This window comes from Rhinatrema bivittatum, chromosome 1 (assembly GCF_901001135.1).
Source record: "Rhinatrema bivittatum chromosome 1, aRhiBiv1.1, whole genome shotgun sequence".
NCBI classification, from domain to species: domain Eukaryota; kingdom Metazoa; phylum Chordata; class Amphibia; order Gymnophiona; family Rhinatrematidae; genus Rhinatrema; species Rhinatrema bivittatum.
Genome location: NC_042615.1, coordinates 682177273 through 682197944, shown reverse-complemented (window position 1 = coordinate 682197944; position 20672 = coordinate 682177273). Strand labels below are relative to the sequence as shown.

At 40.9% G+C, this 20672-nt stretch overlaps 1 protein-coding gene across 4 annotated transcripts in view; it reads right to left on the bottom strand.

Annotated features, from left to right (window-relative positions):
* BDP1 (B double prime 1, subunit of RNA polymerase III transcription initiation factor IIIB) overlaps window positions 1–20199 on the bottom strand; it is a 259767-nt gene extending 239568 nt beyond the window's left edge. For 3 of the 4 annotated variants that reach the window (XM_029574553.1, XM_029574582.1, XM_029574572.1), the window contains exons 1-3: window positions 19806–20199; window positions 2340–2934; window positions 302–411 (exon numbers count right to left, since the gene is read on the bottom strand). In XM_029574553.1, the coding sequence (XP_029430413.1) occupies window positions 302–411; window positions 2340–2934; window positions 19806–20038 (938 nt within the window). In that variant the 5' untranslated portion in view covers window positions 20039–20199. The remainder of the gene's footprint in view (window positions 1–301; window positions 412–2339; window positions 2935–19805) is intronic. The other variant, XM_029574563.1, reaches the window with a different exon arrangement.
* Window positions 20200–20672: the final 473 nt, after the last annotated feature.

Sequence of the window (20672 nt, the reverse complement as noted above, 5' to 3'; positions counted from 1 at the left end):
CTTTAGATCTCCCTTCCCTCTTGTTTTATGGCTCATTTTATGTTTAAATTGGGCAGAGTCAAAGTTTGAGCAAAGTGGGGTTTATTCTTTAAATTTTATCAATTTAGGACAATAGATTTGTTTAGCTCTCTCAGCTTTTTATTGGATTTATTCTATATGGAACTTTTCATTTTCTTCAGTATTCTGTATCTGAGCTTTGTACTGGAGAATTGGTGTATTATTATGTATTGTGTGCTATCAAGGCTGTTTATGCCTGCAATCAAATTAAAAAAAAAAAAAAGAACTGGAGCAGCCGACTTACTTCATGGGATTGCTGTCTGGCAGATAGTATATAAAGTCTCTCATGACCATTTTTGAGCGATCCAGTGGCATGTTGCCTTCATACATGGGATGCTTTTCTCGCCACATTTTCTGTACAAAGATAAACAATTCTGACTATGAAAATATTCCAACACCTCATGCACCAAACACAAATATTCATTTGGAATAATCTACTCCTCTTCGAAACATAAAAACACAATGCAATTCAATAATGCTTGAAATGCCCAAGAGAAGGTTTCATAAATATTTCTGAAGCTCTGTGTTTGTAATACAGAATGAGGGAAATCCTTAAGCACCAGGCTGCAACTGGAGATCCGCGTTGGCCAAGCACATCCAGGCCTGTGTACAGGAAGGGAAGCAGTTCCCAGCTCAGTCCCACCCACACGTGAACAAGCAATAGGTCCTGAACTGCTCACATGCCTGGCAGGGAAAGCAACTCGCAGGCCACTCTCATGGGGAGGTAACTGGATGCGAGGCATGAGCTCAGTGCAGAGCCTACCACAGGAGAGAATGTGGCTCCTAAGTCAAGGAAGACTAAATATTGCTCTGCACGATTTGGGGTAAGGGGCATAGGAGGCACTGAGAGAGCGCAAGCAGGTGGGTGAGGAAGATGGGAAGAGCACAGGTTGAAAAGGAGGAGATGGAGAAAAAGGAGAATTATAGGGAAATGGAGAGACAAGAGACATAGAAGAGAGCTGGAGAGGAAGGAAAGGTGAGAAGGTAGTAATGGAGGGAAGACTGAAAAAGAAAGGGTTGGAGACAAGTAATATGAAAGAAAATAGGTCATAAAAATGGAAAATGCAGACATCTGGAAAGATAAAATGGAAAAGGAGTCAGAATTTAGATGAGAGGAGAGGCTAAACAGCACGAGCAAAATATAAAAACCATATAAAAAAAAATTCTCTTCAAATTATTGGATTTTGTGACTTGAAGGTTTTAAATGATTATATTGTGCATGTATATGATTGAAAACATTTTTACTGTATTGTTTTTAGTTTTAGTTATTTCTTGAATCTAAGTTTATTTAACTGTTTTTTTTAATATGTATTATGTATGCATTTTATTTTATTTATTTGCCAATTTGTATTGTACACCGGTGTGAAGCTACCACGAACTTCGGAATAGAAAAAATAAATATATAGATATCCATTTTTTTTTTAATTGCTTATAAAATTAACGTATTCCTATAGACAATTAGCAGTACTATATTCTGGTTAGCTTTAATATCATGCACTTTACAACTAAAATGAAGCAAATCCTTTTTTTTTTTTTCTTTTGGGGGGGGGGGGGGATAGGAGCCAGCAGCTTGTAGGATGCTTGGGTTGAGGGAGAGCAAATGAAATGTTTTAAAAACAAAAATCGATGGACACAATTTTACATTTTGGTATGGAGCTAGGCAGTACTATGAGCTACTGAAAAGTTAATTAAAAATAACTGAAAAAATGTCAATTATTTTTTTTAACAAACTGTTAATGAGGGAAAACAAATGTACTTCTTGACAAATTAAAAGCTGTCCCCAACCCCCCCTTCCCACTGAGCCCAACACCGCAATTATCAGAGTGAAAACAGAAATATCGGCAATGAGCAGGAGTTAAACAAAATGTTCTCCCATTGTGCATGTATGGGAAAAGCCTTACAGAAATTAGTCCCTGTAGCGGATGATAATTCATTTTCATTAGCACTGTTCTACCCCGCGCATGTGCAGGGTTTTACATAAAAACGCACTACAAGCCACAACAAGGAAGCAGTGAAAGAAAACAGGAACAAGTAACTAGCTCTGGTTACTCAATCTCCAGCTAAGATCTAGATTTTGTTTTTAATGAAATCTGCTTTTGACACCTATTGAGTGCACATAAGCTATTTTTGTTTTGTTTCTGCACCTTCGCCTGTAATCTGGGCACAGATCCCCGTTGTGTTTTTAACAGTTCACACTCATCAAATGACTGAAGACGTCAACCTATATTAGACACTTTAAAAACATGTAAAAAAAAAATATTCTGAGGTCTATAGGCTCCTACCCTCTCTTTCTTCAGTTCCTCTCGGAGCAGCTCCCTGAGTTTCTGAGCTTTCAGGATTCTCTCCCGGTCGGAGCCACGCTGGATTTTCTTTGCCGGAGCAGGCAATGGGCACACCGGGATTTTCCCTGGAGCAGAACCTTCCTGGGTGGGTCTCTCTTTAAGTGGAGACAGCATGTCCTTCTGGGGAACGCCATTCCCTTTCTCAGCATTCGTACCTACATTCAGCTCTTTTCTGGCAGACTTGTTAAACGGAGAAAAATGAGGTACTTGAGGAACTGGGGTTCTCTTTTCAGGCAGACCATGGCCTTGTCCCAGAGATGGCACAGCCTTAGTGGGAGACTTTGGAGAGGCTTCGGGGCTGGCCTTCTCAGGCCGAGGCAGTACGTTCTGGATTGGAGGACTACTGCTGGGAAGAGGGTCGGGAGCTGGCTCTTGAGAAGAGCTTGGTGCTGCAACATCGGATCGCTGTACTGATGGACGGGAGTCTCTTGGTTTAGCCAAATTGGGCGCGGCTGCAATTCGCTTTCTTCTCTGCACGGCGGTCACTAAAGGTTTCGTAGATCCTCCAGCATCATTGACAGTCTTTTCATCTCTGCTAGAAGAAAGCAAATGACTCACATTACGGCTTAGAATACCTGCAATTAAATATCTGTCAGTTATAACCTCAATTATAAAATGACTAGGGTCTCATTAGCAAATTATATGCTTCTCCTAATTTGTCGCTATAGGAAAAATGCTTAACATTTCACCTTTCCCACAGGAACTTTGTATTGTCAACAGGAATAGCAAGTATCATCTGGGAACTTTCTTGTGCACCAAAAGATAACCTAACATTTTCCTTAACAAATAAAAGTCAAGTAACTGCAACACCACACAGATTTAATTACATTTTAAAAAATGAAGTTATTTATGCAAAACAGCAAAAGACCAATTTTCAAAAGAATATACTATTCCCACTTCAACAGGTATGCAGAAGTCAAAACATTGAAGATTACTGTTATTTAAAAAAAAAAAAGTGAACTTTCACTCTATATTGGTGAAATTACATTACCAACTCTAGGAGAACGTGTGTGAGGACTAAAGTCTACATTTGTGAGTCAGACTGGTCAGTTCCACATTGCGTGTCACACATCTCCTCTCCAGCTGGTCAGGCAGGCAGAATCTGAAATAAAACTAACGTGTCCAACTCAAACATTTTCTGTGAGTGTGTACTGTTCAAATAGTGAAACTGCCAAAACTTTTTTCCCTTGGGCCTTGTGGTACTCTTCAAGGAGAACGTGATTCATAATCTCAATCCCACCTACTACTCTGCAGGTAATCAAACAGAATTCATAACACACAGTCCCATTCCATAACCCAGGACAGTGCATCATTTGTCGGCTCATTTTAAAATACATTTCATATCAAAGTTAAAGTGTAAGCCAGTGTTCAAGCTCAGAAGCCACATCTCTAATACACCTGAAAAATCAGTACACAATAGCAGCAAAAGTATTACTACAAAGTACACAGAAATAGAGAAATGAGGCAGCAAAAAAAAACAAACAAACCATGTGGTCTGTCTGTCTGCCCGTGCACACCAACTGCTCCGTCCTACAATCCCTACCATTCCCTCAGAAATCCCTCTGTGCTTCTTGAATTCAGATACTGTCCTCTTCTCTACCACTTCCACTATTATCCTTTCTGAAAAGAAATCTTTCCACCCTCATCCCATGACCCCTTTCTGATGAAAGGGGCCCACCTCCTATGTATTGGTATCCTGGAGGTATTTAAATGTCCCCATCATGTTTCCCCTGTTTCACCTTTTCACCAGGGTATACATGTTTAGAATGGGTTTTTTTAGTCTGTCCCCATATGACTTAGAACAGGAGTGAGAAACTTTTTTTTTTTTAAACTGTTGCCACATTACTGGCCCCCATTTGTAAGAGGCCGGGTGCTCCACTGGAGCTCGTTGAGTGGGGGGGGGAGAGGGTCCCTCTTAACGCACTCTCGCTCGCTCATTCGCTCTCTCTCCCTCTCGCACACACTTATCCTTCCTACACTTCTCTCCCTTTCTCCATCATTCTCTCTTACTCACATTCACTCTCCAGTACACACACTACCCCCCCCTCCCCCTCCCCTTACTTCTGTCACATAAAGGGACTCGGTAAGCACTGGCTACATAATTTTGCCCTATATTACATTATTATCTGCCCCTCAGATGTGCGGCCAGTTTCTTATTAAGTGGCACATATCAACTCTATTTTAAATTTTCCCCCACCCCCCTTGGTACATCTGACTTTTTCCATGATTTATGCATCAGCCACAGATGATGCATGAATTGAATCCCAGTGTTTACAGGCCTTCAGTCCATATTGACCCTACACCCAAGAGTGAACACTACAATTAGTTTGATGCACAATGTACAGCCTTGTTTTCCTACATTTAATATCCACACTCAGCCTTGCATTGAATGTACTCTAATTAATATGTTTTACCTTTCATTAAGAGGTGAAAGTGCTAACCCCTACCATATACTGCAAAAACAGGCACCCTAGAGGTCCTAAATCTGTGCCCACAGGCCAGGAGTCTGCTGGAGGAAGGTCTGCACATGAGGAGACTGTGTTTGCACCAGAGTTGTGCAGCCTGTATGATAGCTCTGAGGTTAAGTCATCGGCCGCTGAGCGCTGTTCGCCCAGGAGTCCACATGGGTAAATGGAATGATGGGCAGCTGCACAAAGATGTCACTGGTAAGAGCGACCATGAGAGCTGTGCAGTTCTCTGCCAGCAAGATCAGAAGCCATGAGTTGGTTATTAAGGAGCCGGCAGTGCTCCCAGGAAGACTCTGGGTATCCTTTTGAGGCTTTCCTTTTCTCCTTTATAGACCTGGGTTGGGGGGGGGGGATATCCATATTAATTCACAGCCCTGGGAGGCCCCCCCTCACGCCTGCCTGCTCTTCTCTTCTCCTGAATGTTAGAGCTGGGCTGCAGCCCTGAGCTCTGTTGGATGATCGCAGAGGAAGCTAACTTGGGAGATGGAAGCATCAGCTCTCTACCCCTGCTGGCAGGAATGGCAGAACTGCTGCTCCACTGCAGCAGCAGGAATATGTCATCCTGCATGCCAGTGGAGCAACACTGCCATCCTCCAAGCAGCCTGCCGAGGCACAGCCCAACATCAGCTGCAATGGTCCCCATCGCACACATCAGTACACATCATTATAGGCCATCATTTTTTAGGCTGGGCTGCGCCTCGGCAGGCTGCTGTAGAACAGCAGCTGGCCAGATCATATAGGGAGCACGTGATAAATAAGTGGCCCAGAAGGACAGGGGAGAAAGGCCAGTTCTGGCCCATGAGCCATAGTTTTCCCACTCCTGCTTTAGAACCTGGACCAGTTACCATTTTATAAACCACCCTCTGGATGACTCCCATCTAGTTTATATCCTTATAAAGGTGCAGACTCCAGAAATGAACACAATATGCCAAATGAAATCTCACTAAGGATTTATATAGGGACAATACCACCTCCTTTTTTCTGCTGACCATTACTCACCCTATGCAGCTAAGAATCTTTCTGGCTTTTGCCGTCACATTATCCACCATTTGGTCTCCTAAAGTTCATCAGATATGATTACCCCCAGATCCTGCTCTGAAGAATTTCACCTCTTATACTGTACTGCTCCCTTGGATTATTGCAGCTTAAATGCATAACTCCATTCTGTAGCATTAAATCTTAGCTGCCAGACTCTAGACCATTCCTCAAGCTTTGCTAGATCCCTCCTCATGTTTTCTCCATCTTTTTTCGTTGTCTACCCTGTTGCAGATTTTAGAATCACTCGCAAAAAAAAAAAAAAAGACAAACCCTTCCTTATAGTCCCTCCAGGATATCACTTACAAAAATGTTGAAAAGAAATGGTCCACGAACCGAACCATGAGGCACACCACTAGTAATGCCCTTCTCCTTAGAGTGAACTCCATTTACCAATACTCTTTGTCACCTCCCATTCAACCAGTTTCTAACCCAGATGGTCTCTTTAGAGGCCCATACCAAGGGTGCTCAATTCATGTATAAAATTTCCTATGCGAAACCATGTCAAAGGCCTCATTGAAATCTAAGTACACTACATCTAGTGCTCTCCCCCTGATCCAACTTTCTGGTCATCCAAAGAAATTGATCAGATCTGTCTGGCAAGACCTAGCACTGGTAAAAACCATGCTGCCTCAGATCTTGTAATCCACTGGATTCCAGAATCTGCACTATCCTCTGTTTTAGCAGAGATTCTACTAATTTACTTGCCACAGGAGGTCAGACTAACCGGCCTGTAATTCCCAGCCTCCTACTTACTTCCACTTTTATGAAGAGGAACTACATCCACCCCATCTCCAGTCCTCTGGAATTACTCCTGATTCTAAAGAGGCATTGAAAATATCAAACCAGAGGGGCTGCCAGAAATTCTCTACATCCTATCCAGCTCCATCACTTTATCTCATTTTAGTTTAGCTAGCTTTTCACAAACACAGTCTTCTAAAAATAGTTTGAGATTTAACCTCATTTCCAATCCTGTGTGTGTCCATTTTCTGTAGTCCTAACTCCTGGCCCTTCCTCAGTAAACTAAACAGAAATGTTTGTTAAGCAATTTTGCTATTCCTTCGTCAGCCTCTACATATTCTTACCCTTCACCTCTGAGTCCTACAATCCCATGTTTGAACTTCTATCACTAAAATATATAATTAAAACTTGCCGCCTCCCCTACATTTTACCATATTAGCTATTTTTTCTTCCATTCGCATCTTCGCTTTCCTGAGTACTTTCCTAGCTTCTCTTAGCTTTTTCAGATATTGTTGCCCGTTTCCCTCTTTCTGCACTCTCTTGTAGTTTATGAGCACTAACCTTTTTTTCAGCTACTTATTTAGAAAAACTCGGTGTTCTCTTTTTCCTCTTACCTTTAGTTACTTTACTAACAAAATGTTTAGAGGCCCTTCTAATCAGAGACAGATTTAAGATTTGCCCCAAGGTCCTTTTGATGTTTTAAAACCCACTTTTTTTTAAGGGTCTATTACAAGGTAGCAGAGGGCTGTTCTGTGCTGAATGAGATTCAGTAGACCTGGAAGGCAGCAAATCTTAGCCAGCCTGCGGCCCCTAAAAGTTTTGCTGCCCTAGGCACAGGCATAATGGGTGCCTATTGACAAATCCAGAGCTGCTTACAATATCTCCATTTAGTTTTGCCCACTGCCCTTCTACTTCTATTAGTGGTGTGGTTGCCACATTAGTCATGGAGACAAGATGGCTCAGGGGAATGGTCACCGAGTTTTCACTTCAATGCCACCAGTTCAAATCACAGCTAAAATGGATTATGTGATATGAGATGGTAGTTTCAGTTCCGTTCCAAGGACCACAGCAGAAGCAATTACACTATGGCTTAGGTCAGATTCCTATGAATCTGTGAACTCTGTTGCATCCAACAACACAGATTTGTGACCAGAACACAATGAAAGAGCCATGTTAGTCCACTTGGATATATAGAAATGTAGAAAGCTACTATAAACCAGTTTCCTGCCACCAAGAACTTATCACATGTTGGAGCATTACAATGTGGACTGAGCTGCGATTGGATCAGAGTGATGTTTTTGGACCTGCTAAAAAGGGCTTTTCAACCTTGCAGAAGCAAGCCAAGATGAATGAATATAAAAATACATCAAAACTGCCGTGTGCTCTTCTGTGAATGACAAATCTTCTGCAAGAACCAGTATCTAGCACTCACAGTGTTACCAAGTTGGAGAAAGGGCTGTATTGTTTAGCCTGCCTAGAGAAAAGCATTACATAGCCAAAGGAACGCTGGGAGACCATTTTCAGAAGAAAAGGCACAAACTGGCTGGCTCTGTCTGTGTATGAGGGGCAGGGACAACCAGGAGTTGGAGCCAGGAAGAGAAGAGTGCATCTGGCAGTCCTGCAATCAGTTATTTTCCTGAAGAGCTAATTATTGAGAGGGAGAGAGAGAATATGCACTCTGAGGAAACAAACAGATAGTTGCTCTTGCTTCAAAACAGAGTTACATTTTAAATCCCAACAAGGGCCAGAGGAGCCAGGAGCTGAGAGACTGCATTTCCAGAGATATCCAGAACCAGGAACACATGGGACTGAGTTAAATAATCTAAACTTTGCACAAAGAGTATTTTAAAAGAGGAGGGAGAAGGTTTATTTCCTTGCCTTTGTCCCCAAATTCAGTATCTCATCATAACTGCTTCAGCTTTTCAGACAATGTCAAGCATAAACCCTTTCTGGGGAAAAAACACACATTCTGGTCTCTTTCTGTAAGAGAATGAAACCAGACCAGCTTTCTGTTTAGTACCAAGTTAACCATTTGAGGAAGCTCCCCAGAAGAGAGAGAACTTCCACACATTGCAGTGCTCATCTATTTGGTTTGTCACCTAGCCAGCTCCACCATCAAGAAAGACTTCATTTTTTCTCCACACAATTTTGTGTTTGGGACAGGGTGCACCCTTTACAAACTGGTGACATTGGGGTGGATCTGTTTCCCCCCCCCCCCTTTTTTTTGAGTACTCAGGGGTAAAGACAATTTTTGAAAGTTGTGTACTTCTCTGCCTCCCCCCCCCCCCCAATTAGCATTAATTATATGTTTACTATCTATATGAGTACAGTGGTTGCCCTGATTAACAGGCCATACTCAGAGTTATTTCTGCATTGCTTGATATAAAATAAAACTGCAAGTTTATATTATACTTCATTACTGCACTTTTCCTATTTAATGTTCTGGTTGGATTTACTGAAAAGCTACGTCTGTGATGTTGATTAGTTCCAGGTTTTTAAAAAAAAAAAAAAGATGGTGCCACACAGCTGAGTTTCACAACAGATGCCATGCTTGGAGTAATTCCCCCTGAAGCAGGAATACAGAGTTCTAAAATGGACCAGGTCAGGGAGTGGTTTTTGAAGAAGTTATATATTGAGCCAAGCTACGTTCAATTGATTTTGGAATCTATTTTATTTGCATTATAAAAAATTAAAAAATAATATGAAGAGTGTTATTAAGGGCCTATGATCTGAATTTGGGCATGAACAATACTGCTAAGTTATAAGCACAAAGCCCATGGCTACGAAGTCCTTTTGATGATAAGAAGCTATTCTCAGTTGTTAACATACAAGTACTGGGAAAAGATCACATTACATCAAGCTATTGTGCACTGAACCTTGGACTATTTTAAATCCAGTTTGCAGGCCACCGGCAGGAATGATATTGTCTGCTACATCTTCATCTAGAGGTCCTGCAGAAGCTTACAAACCAGGATAACCACAGAATCAGCTGGAGGTTGAAGGAACATAAGAAGACCAAAAACATCTGTTCTTGGGTCATTCTCTTTCCTGACACTGACAGTGTCTTTGCCAGGTTATTCATGAACTTGGAGTAGCAAAGATCCTTCAGAGGAGAAAAATACTGAAGCAAGTCAGGTAGAAGATCTGAAGGAACATCTACAGAATCTTCTTCCTCTCCTGACCAGACACACTACGCCATGACCTCTGAAGATGAGGGCCACAGAGGAGATTTCTGCTATTCTGAAGGAAAACATCTGGTAAGAACTCAGAATGAACAGTCTGCTTTATTCCTTTCCGACTTATGACAGAAGTCCCCTGAATGAGAAGAAACCAACACCTCATGGCAAATGAAATATAATTAATATAAAATATTCTAAATTCCAAAGCAAAAGAAACTGCAGGAACTGCATTGGTTACCCACGTGCAGGGCAAACTTTAAAATGCTGGTAACACGTAAGTTGTTGTACGTAAGAAATAAATGACATTGGTATCAACCTATGTGGGCATCATGCTCCAAGGGCAAAATGTTACTTAGTGTACCTGCAAGCCAGGGATACTGGCTTCAGCAAACTAGGTCACGAGCTTTCTCTTACTTGCCCTGGTCCTGTGGAATACATTACTAGTATAGCTTCAGGAAGAGGAGGAAATATTAGAGTTCAGAAAAAAAAAAAGGTTAAGGCAATGTTGTATAAGGAGGCATGTGGATGAAGATTATTTTCCTACCCACTGTAATTTAGCACCAGCTGCATTTCTTTGCAGATGTTATGTGTCTTATTAATACATTTTGTTGTTTTGTTTTTAAGATTATAATCCACATTGAACGCTTTCAATTAGGAAGATGCAGAACATAAGATTTTATATAAATAAAATACGGACCTTCCTTTTCGGTTTGTATTGTTCTTTATTTTTCCCAGGAATTTATCAGGGTTTATTATGATAAGAACAAAAACTGGAGAAAATCAGTTGAAAAAAAAACAAAACTCATTTTTTTGGGGTGAATATCAGAGTTTATATTGGTGGACAGAAGCCAGGACAATAAAATATTAAGCTGGTTCTCCTACATACCCAACTCAGCAGCATTTCCCATTTCTAACCCTCATCCAACTTCTGCCTAGCACGTCCCTCTCCCTCACTACCCCATCCTACCAAGCATCTCCCTTCCCCCACACTCCAACAGCATTCATCCTTACTGATGGTAACTCCAGGCTTTTCCTGTCTCCTTCAACAGCATGCTTACTCTCACGTTCTACAGCTTTCGTCCAGGGCCAGGGACCCTGCTGGGAATTGCTTCTGGTGGACAGGACCTGCTTCAAATGCATTTGCAGCACCCGACAGTAGGTACTTGGACTGCTTGTGGGAGGAGAAAGCAGGACTTGAAACACAGCCCGGGCAGTACTGGAGGGCGAGCACTTTCACAGGTAGAGAATGGGACTTGAATCACAGCATGCACTGTGGCTCACACAGGCTTCCAGCAGTGCCTGGAGGCCTTGAAGTGTTGCATCTGAAGCAACCTTTTAATCAGCCTAAAATTAGGATTAATATCAGATGAAACCAGTCACATTTGGAAAAACCCAGGATTTTATGGGTAAAAATTGGTTTAAAATGAAAACAAAGGACCCTATAAATAAATAAATAAATAAATAAATCTCTCTCTGATCTTCTTGAAATTGTGGCTCAATCATCAACAATAGTAGAGACTTTTCTATATGGAAGCAAAGTCTGGGGTCTATCATTAACCCCAAACTATGTAGAACCCCCACAGAAACCATGCACCTCTAGCTCTGCAAACAAACACTCTGCATCCAAAGAATCCCCCAACAACTGGGCCAAAACTTATTAAAGGTTGTTTTGTGTCATGGAAGAAATGCTTAGTACATTTAGCCCCATCAAAGAAGAAAAAAAAAAAACCTATTAAGTTTCCCCCTACTACTTACCATTTACAGAAAGAACAAATTCTGATGCGAGACAAACTCCCTCCACTACCATTCACTTAGAGGTTCATACTCCGCAGTGTGGAGAACGGGTAAAGTTAATTTGGTAACTTTCTTTGGATATTCAGCAGAATGCAGTCAGCTGTACATTCTGCTGAATACGATGAAATTTAAACTTACTAGTGAATCTCCTTTCCTTGAGCTCTGATAGACCACGCTTTGCATCCTGGTCTCCTGACTCCTGAGTGCCCTGATGTACCTGCTTTTCCACTGCAGGGGCTCAGAATCATTGCACTTGAGACAAGAAGAGCCCACTATTGAGCTCTGTCTCCTAGCTCCACAGTGCAGGCATTTCCAGCCTCTGTCAGCTAAGGGAGGGGGCTGCAGGAGTCAGTTAGTTTCTCTCTCCATGAGTCTCTCACGCCTCGGTGGTCCAGCACTGTGTGGACAGTGGCAAATCCCCTATGCATCAAGCCCAAATGAGAACTAGATATATATATATATATATAGTTTTTATTATGCAGGGAAGAACAGCTACCCAATCACCTTTTACTTGTTCCTGTAGTAAAGGAAAAAATCCTTTTCTTCTTCTCCAATTATTTTGCCTTTTTTCTTTTTTGGTTGCTTCCCCTGCTACCCTAGAATAGCCATCACCAGCTGGAGGCAGAGAACTGAAGACGTATCCTGCTATCCAAGAATATAAAGCCTGGAGTGATGTAAAAAAAATGGGGGTTCTCTGCCTCCACCTGCTGGCACACAGGGGTAATCAATTTGTCTGGACCGGTCTGCAGGATGAAGCTGAAACCCAAATATAGTTATTCAGATTACTTTAGCACCACTCTCTGTCTTGATCAGACTTATCTGGACAGCTCTGAATATGAAGTTAGCATAGGGCACATTTAAAACTAATCGGAGAAAGTTCTTTTTTACTCAACGCACAATTAAACTCTGGAATTTGTTGCCAGAGAATGTGGTTAGTGCAGTTAGTGTAGCTGTGTTTAAAAAAGGATTGGATAAGTTCTTGGAGGAGAAGTCCATTACCTGCTATTAAGTTCACTTAGAGAATAGCCACTGCCATTAGCAATGGTTACATGAAATAGAGACTTAGTTTTTGGGTACTTGCCAGGTTCTTATGGCCTGGATTGGCCACTGTTGGAAACAGGATGCTGGGCTTGATGGACCCTTGGTCTGACCCAGTATGGCATTTTCTTATGTTCTTATGTGAGTTATCTGGCTAATTTTGGGGGCATTATCTGGCCCCAGAACACCCCCAAAATATCTGCAATTTATTAGGATAAGCTGCATTCGGCTATACAGATAAATTGGAACTGGTCAGGAAGGCAGGAGTTTTAAATCCTGAGGTTTATTCAGCTAAGTCCTGAACTTAGGAAGACAAAGCTTTGAATACAGACCTCTCAGTAAAGTAGAAGAAAACCCTGCCCCAAAAAAAAAAAAAACCCCACAAATAACACAAGCCTACCATAACATTAAATTCTCAGGATGGAAAAGCAGCATTGAAAATATTAGAGAAAGGCGCTAGACTATAAATACACCTCCTTCTGGGAAGAAAAGTTTGGCAAATATATCAAGCTGGACTGTTACAGATCCTTAAACAGAAACTATATGCTAGCAGAATACCCCATTCTCAGTCTCACACACGCAAAGCCTAGATAAAATGCAGACTAAAGGCCAGATGTTCTCACATTTTGTGTCTACTGAGAAAATGCTTAGTACATATGGAACTGTATATTAAGGATGATATTGAGTTAAGTAGGTTAATAGCTCTGCAGGAAACAAATTATACTCTGGAATTTTTATCATCTTAAAAATTCCATGCGAGATCAGGAAGAGCATAGCAGTGGGGTAGACCATCACCTGCCTGGACAGGATGAAGAGAGAGATGCTGAAACACTAACAGAAATTAAACAGGTTAACAAAATTTCAAATACCCCAATATTGATTAGTTAAACATCTGATCAGGGCATTTTAGGGAGGTAAAGTTCCTAGATAGCATTAATGACTGCTTGGCGGAGCAGCTAATCCTGGAATTTGAGAGGGGGAACTACTTTAAATCTAGTTCTCAGTCTAATGCTGGGCCTGGTACAAAAGGCGATGCAACCACTTAGCAATAGTGATCATAATGCAATCAAATCTGACATTATTGCTGGAAGGAAGATATCAAGTAAAACTACTGCAGAAGAATTCAGCTTAAAAGGAAAAGTCTGATAAAAAGAAGAAATTGAAATAAAAAAAGTAAAAAGAGCAGTGGCAAGGAGACATGGAGACTGTTTTTAAAATACCATCTTGGCCACCCAGATAAAATATATTACAAACATTAAAAAAGGTCAAAATGTAAGGTCTTGCCATACTTGGTCAGACTTGGTCCATCAAGCCCAGTATCCTGTTCCCAGCAGTAGTCAATCCAGGTCACTATTACCTGGCAATTCTCCCAAACAGTAAACCGATCCCATGCTGCTATCATGCAGTGATAAGTAGTGGCTATTTCTTAACCATATTTGGTTAATAACAGTTTATGGACTTCTTCTCAAGGAACTTATCGAAACCGTTTTTAAACTCAGCTATGCTAACTGCCTTAACCACATCTTCCGACAATGAATTCCAGAACTTAATTGTGCTTTGAGTGAAAAAAGACTTTTCTCTGATTTGTTTCGAATGTGTTGTTTACTAACTTCAAGGAGTGTGACCTAGTCTTTCTATTTCTTGAAAGAGTAAATAAGCGATTTATATTTACCCACTCTGGTCCACTCATGATTTTATAGACCTCTATCGTATCCCCCCTTCAGCTGTCTCTTCTCCAACTTGCACAGGCTTAACCTCTAGACTTTCCTCATTGGGAAGCCATTCCATCCCCTTTATCATTTTGGTCACCCTTCTCTGTACTTTTTACAATGCAACTAAATCTTTTTTGAAATGCAACGACCAGAACTGCACACAGTACTCCAGGGTCAGCCTTACCATGGAGCAAAACAGAGGCATTATAACATTCACCATTTTATTCTCCATTCCTTTCTAAATAATTCCTATCATTCTGCTTGCTTTTTTGACCACCTTCACAAAACTGAACCGAGGATTTAAAAGTATAGTCCACTATGATACCCAGGTCCTTTTCCTGGGTGGTAACTTCTAATATGGAACCTAACTTCATGTAACTACAGTGTGGTTTACCTTTTCCCTAATTGTATCATTTTGCACTTGCCCACATTAAATTTAATCTTTCATTTAAATACCCAGTCTTCCATTCTCGCAAAGTTCTCCTGCAATTTCTCACAATCTGGAAGACCTGTGATCTTACCCGACATTACACATCTTATGTTCTTAAGTGACCACAAATGTCATATGGTCTAAATGTTCTGTTTTACTATCTTGCAACTTTCAAACTCCATTTTTTTAAATTATTTATATTTTGATTAGAGAATAGCCACTGCCATTAGCAATGGTTACATGGAATAGACTTAGTTTTTGGGTACTTGCCAGGTTCTTATGGCCTGGATTGGCCACTGTTGGAAACAGGATGCTGGGCTTGATGGACCCTTAGTCTGACCCAGTATGGCATTTTCTTATGTTCTTCTTATGTTCTTATTATATTATGAAAGTATATTAGTATTTTAATTTTTGTTTGTTTTTGATACATATAATGCCTTGAACTTTTTTTTTTTTTTGGAATATGTTGAAATAAATAAGTTAGAAATAGAAACATGCAGACAAAAATTTAATTGGAAACCCCAAAAGGTTAGACTTCATGCACTGGAGAAATATAAACAGAATTGCATTTTCTCCTGAACTCTGCAAACTACAAAGATATAAGAGAAGCACATTTCCAAAAGATGCCAGGAAAAAAAAACAAAGGGCCACCATAAAAGAATGAGCAGGAAAAAAAAACCCAAACAACTCTACAATCCTAGGGGGATGAAACAACAGAAGGCAAAATGTGTTGTATCCTACCAACACAACAGAAACATAATCTGACCAATACCCAACATCACCAGATTTCTAGAATTGGCTTTGTTGTTACCTTTCAGTACTTTGTAATTCTTTTTTTTAACACTTTAAGTATGCCTTTATGTATTCCTTTTTATGCCTATAGGGCCCAATATTCAAAGATAACCAGTTATCCGGATAACTTAGAAGGGATATTCAGCAGCACAGCTATGCTGCTGAATATAGCCGGATAAGTTATATCCAGATAACTTTAGAGCAGGTGTTAATTTACCAGGTTATCTTAATTGGATAAGGCTGAATACAGGCACTTATCCATTTAAGATAACTAGATAAACTGCCACGCCTCGATATGCCCATTGCTGCCCCAAGATATCCGGCTATCTACTAAGGCAGATAAATGCTTATCTGGCTAAGTAGTGACTACTGACCGTACTCGGATATTCAGCAGCTGCCACTTAGCCAGCTAAGTCCTGCTTCTCTAGCTAAGTAGCATTTCAGTATTAGCCTCAGAAGCAGGCAGAGCTTCAGAGTCTCAAAGCATGAAGGGGACGATGGTGCGAGGAAGTGGAATTCAGTTTTGTAGGGAACTGGGGAACCTTTTGGGGAAGGGAGGAGTCTTTTCCGAAGGGATTGACTCCACCTTAACCAGGGTGGAACCAGGCTGCTGGCGCTAACCTTTAAAAAGGAGATAGAGCAGGTTTTAAACTAAATCAAAGGGGAAAAGCCGACAGTCACTCATGGGTCGGAGAGTGGTATCTTCAAAGGGTATTAATGAAGCATTAGAGTTAGGGCATCCCATCAGAGAGGTTCCAATAATAAGAAAAGTAGTCCAAATGCCTATAATTAAAAACTCACCTGAGCTAAAGGATTCTAATTTATCCCTGTCAACTGAAAAGCAGAATGTTAATACAAACAAAAAACTCACTTTGAAATGTTTGTATGCTAATGCCAGAAGTCTAAAGATAGAAGACTTAGAGAGTATAGCAGTGAATGATGACAGACTTAATTGGCATCTCAGAGACATGGTGGAAAGAGGATATCCAATGGGATAGTGCTATACAGGATACAAATTATATCACAATGATAGAGGGGAGCAACTTGATAGCAGAGTGGCACTTTATGTCCAGGACGGCAGAGTCCAAAAGGATAAAGATCCTGCAAGAAACTAAATACACAAAAGAATATTTATGGGTAGAAATCCCTTGTGTGTTGGGGAAGAGTATAGTGATAGGAGTATACTACCATCCACCTGGCCAAAATGATGAGACAAGACAGTAAATGCTAAGAGAAATTAGGGAGCAGTAATAATTGGGGATTTCAATTACTCCAAAATTGACTGGGTAAGTGAAACATCAGGACATGCTAGAGAGATAAAGTTCCTGAATGGAATAGACAAGAAAGGGAGCAATTTTAGATCTAATTCTCAGGAGAGCACAAGATTTAAATGATAGAGGTAATGGTGTTGGGGGCCACTTGGCAAAAGTAATCATAATATAATCAAATTTAAATGAATGACTGGAAGGGGGACCGTAAGTAAATTCATGGCTCTAGCACTAAACTTTCAAAAGGGAAATTTTGATAACATGAGAAAAATAGCTTTAAAAAAAAAAAACCTGAAAGGTGCAGCCACAAAGGTTAAGACTGAGCAACAGGCGTGGACATTGTTAAGTACCATCTTAGAAGGGCAGTCCAGATGTATTCCACACATTAAAAAAGGTGGAAGGAAGGTCAGAAGTAAACAGGATAAAGCACTGGCAAGTTAAATGTAAGACATTCATAAGACAGGCTAAGAGAGAGAATTTGAAAAGAAGCTGGCCATAGAGGCAAAAACTCTTAATAAAAAAACATTTTAAATATATCCAAAGCAGAAAGCCTGCGAGGGAGTCAGCTAGAATGTTAGATGATCGAGGGATTAAAGGGGCACTTAGGGAAGATAAGGCCATCATGGAAACACTAAATGAATTCTTTGCTTCAGTGTTTACTGAAGAGGATGAGGGGAGATACCCATTCCAGAGACAGTTTTCAAGAGTGACGATTCAGATAAACTGAACCTGGAAGATATGGTAGGCCAGATTGACAAACTGAAGAGTAGTAAATCACCTGGACCAGATGGTATACATCTCAGGGTTCTGAAAGAACTAAAAAATGAAATTTCAGACCTATTTCAATTAATTTGTAACCAATCATTAAAATCATCCGTTGTACCTGAAGACTGGAAGGTGGCCAATGTAACCACGATATTTAAAAAGGGCTCCAGGGGTGATCCAAGAAACTATAGACTGGTGAGCCTGACTTCCGTGCCGGGAAAAATTATGATAATGTTATAAAGAATAAAATCACAAAACTTTTTTTTTTTTTTATTTAACATATTTCTATACCAGTCTTCTGAAGGGATTCATATCAGACCGGTTTACATGGAACTTAGGGGATTAACTAATTAACCAAACAAGAGAGCCGAAGCAAAGTTACATATAACAAGGAGATTGATCTTGGGGGCTAGAGTAGCCAGGAAGTAGAAAGACAAAAATTAACTTGAGGTAAAATACATATGAAGAGTACTGGGACTAGTGCAAACATCCCATCAGTTGGGCTGAGTCTGGATTAAACACTTTAGAAATTAGGGGAAGGCTTGGAGGAAAAGCCAAGTCTTAAGTTTTCGTCGGAAGGTAAGAAGGCAGGGTTCCAGTCTTAGGTCAGTCAGCAATTTGTTCCAAAGGACTGTTCCATGGTTTGGAACAATTTGTTCCAAACCATGTCTATTTACATAGACATGGTTTAATTGGACACAGTCAACATAGATTTACCCAAGGGAAGTCTTGCCACACAAATTTCCTGCATTTTTTTGAAGGGGTGAATAAACATGTGGACAAAGGTGAACCGGTAGATATGGTATATTTGGATTTTCAGAAGTCATTTAACAAAGTCCCTCATGAGAGGCTTCTAAGAAAACTAAAAAGTCATGGGATAGGAGGCAATGTCCTTTTGTGGATTGCAAACTGGTTAAAAGACAGGAAACAGATTAGGATTAAATGGTCTGTTTTCACAGTGGAAAAAGGTAAACAGTGGAGTGCCTCAGGGATCTGTACTTGAACCAGTGCTTTTTAATATATTTATAAATTATCTGGAAAGAGGTATGTCAAGTGAGGTGATAAAATGTGCCAATGTCACAAAATTATGCAGAGTAGTTAAATCTCAAGCGGATTGAGATAAACTATAGGAGGCCCTTGTGAGACTAGAAGATTGGGCTTCCAAATGGCAGATGAAATTTAATGTGGACAAGAGCAAGGTAATGCATATAAGGAAAAATAACCCATGCTGTAGTTACACAATGTTAGGTTCTATCTTAGGAGTTACCATCATTGTGGATAATACATTGAAATTGTCAGCTCAGTGTGCTGTGGCAGTCAAAAAAACAAACAGAACGTAGGAATTATTAGGAAGGGAATGGCAAATAAAATGCTGGATGTCATAATGCCTCTGCATCACTCCATGGCGAGACCGCATCTTAAATACTGTATGCAATTCTGGTTGCCACATCTCAAAAACGATATAGTTGCACTGGAGAAAGTGCAGAGAAGTGCAACCAAAATGACAAGGGGCATGAAATGGCACCTATATGAGGAATGGCTAAAGAAGTTAAGGCTGTTCAGTTTGGAAAAGAGACGACTGAGGGGGGATATGATAGAGGTCTACAAAATCATGAAAGTTCTTGAACAGGTTAATATAATCTGTTATTTACTTTCTCAGATAACAGAAGGACTAGGGGACCTCCATGAAGTTAGCAAGTAGCTCATTTAAAACAAATCAAAGAAAAATTCTCACTCAGTGCATAGTTAAGCTCGGGAATTCATTGCCTGAGAATATTGTTACGGCAGTTAGTGTAACTGGGATTAAAAAACATTTAGATATGTTCCTAAAGGAAAAATCCATAAACTGCTATTAATCAATAAGGAATAGTAGCTTGAGATCTATTTAATGTTTGGGTACTTGCCAGGTACTTAAACTTGGATTGGTCACTGTTGGAAACTGGATGCTAGGCTTGATGGGTTGACCCAGAATGACATATTTTATGTTCTTATGTCTACAGCCTTGTGTTCAAAGACAGGAGACATAAATTTAAACAAATATATTATTATTATACTTTTCTGTTTTCATTTCTTTAACTGCTTAACGTTATTATTTTGACAACACATGCACAAATAGTGTCAATATAGCTTCCTGAATCCCAGAGACAACGAGAGATAAGGCGTGGGCTGCAGTCTTTCACTTACCGGCTCCCTCCTCCTGCAGCCGCTGTTGCTGCCTCCTGCTCCGGGGAATCCTGGCTCCCAGCGCCGCGGTTCTGAGTCGGCGGTTCTCCTGCACTGGGCACAAGCTCCGGCTGGGTTCCGGAACCGCTCCCCGCAGATCCGCCGTCCCCGTCATGTTGAGAAGCTGGAGCCGCCGCCACTCTCCCTCCAGGCTTCACATTGGGTCTGACGCTGAGCCTCGATCTGCGGATCATGGCGAACGCTGGCGGTGGCCGGCCGCGCGGCGCGAGACACAGCAAATAGTGACAGCACAGAGAAGCCACAAAACATGTCAGCACCACTGCCCCAGCCCGGGCCTGGCCATGCAACCCCAGTCGCGTGACGTCACACGGAAGCGCCGGGGCATAACCCACAGGAGACGAAAGGGAAAGGCGCTGACTGGCTCATGCTTATGCCGTGAGGGGTAGGCTGAGGCTGCTGGAAACCATCTTTCATTTGGGCAGGGGGATCTCAGAAATCGTTCGGTATTTTTAATAAAAGAAAAGGGTTTGTTGTTTTTTTAACTAGGCGAGTACACGTTTTAATTAAAAATGAGATTAACAAAAAATACTTTCATTTTGACCACCCAGTTCCTGTAGTCAATGCATTTCAGTATTGTTTTACTTGAATTTCTTTATTTGTGCCCAAGTCTCAATACGTTTAACATATTTTACTTTCTTGTTTTATATACGTTGGACAATATCTAAAACAATGTCTGTCTACTGTGACGCGTAGAGGTTCTGCACTCTGAGGGGTGGAGAAGGCTTGGGGGCAGCATAAGATACACCATGAGGTGTACGAACAGCACAATAGACAGCTGTGAAAATTGGGTGTCATTCTGAGCGCTAA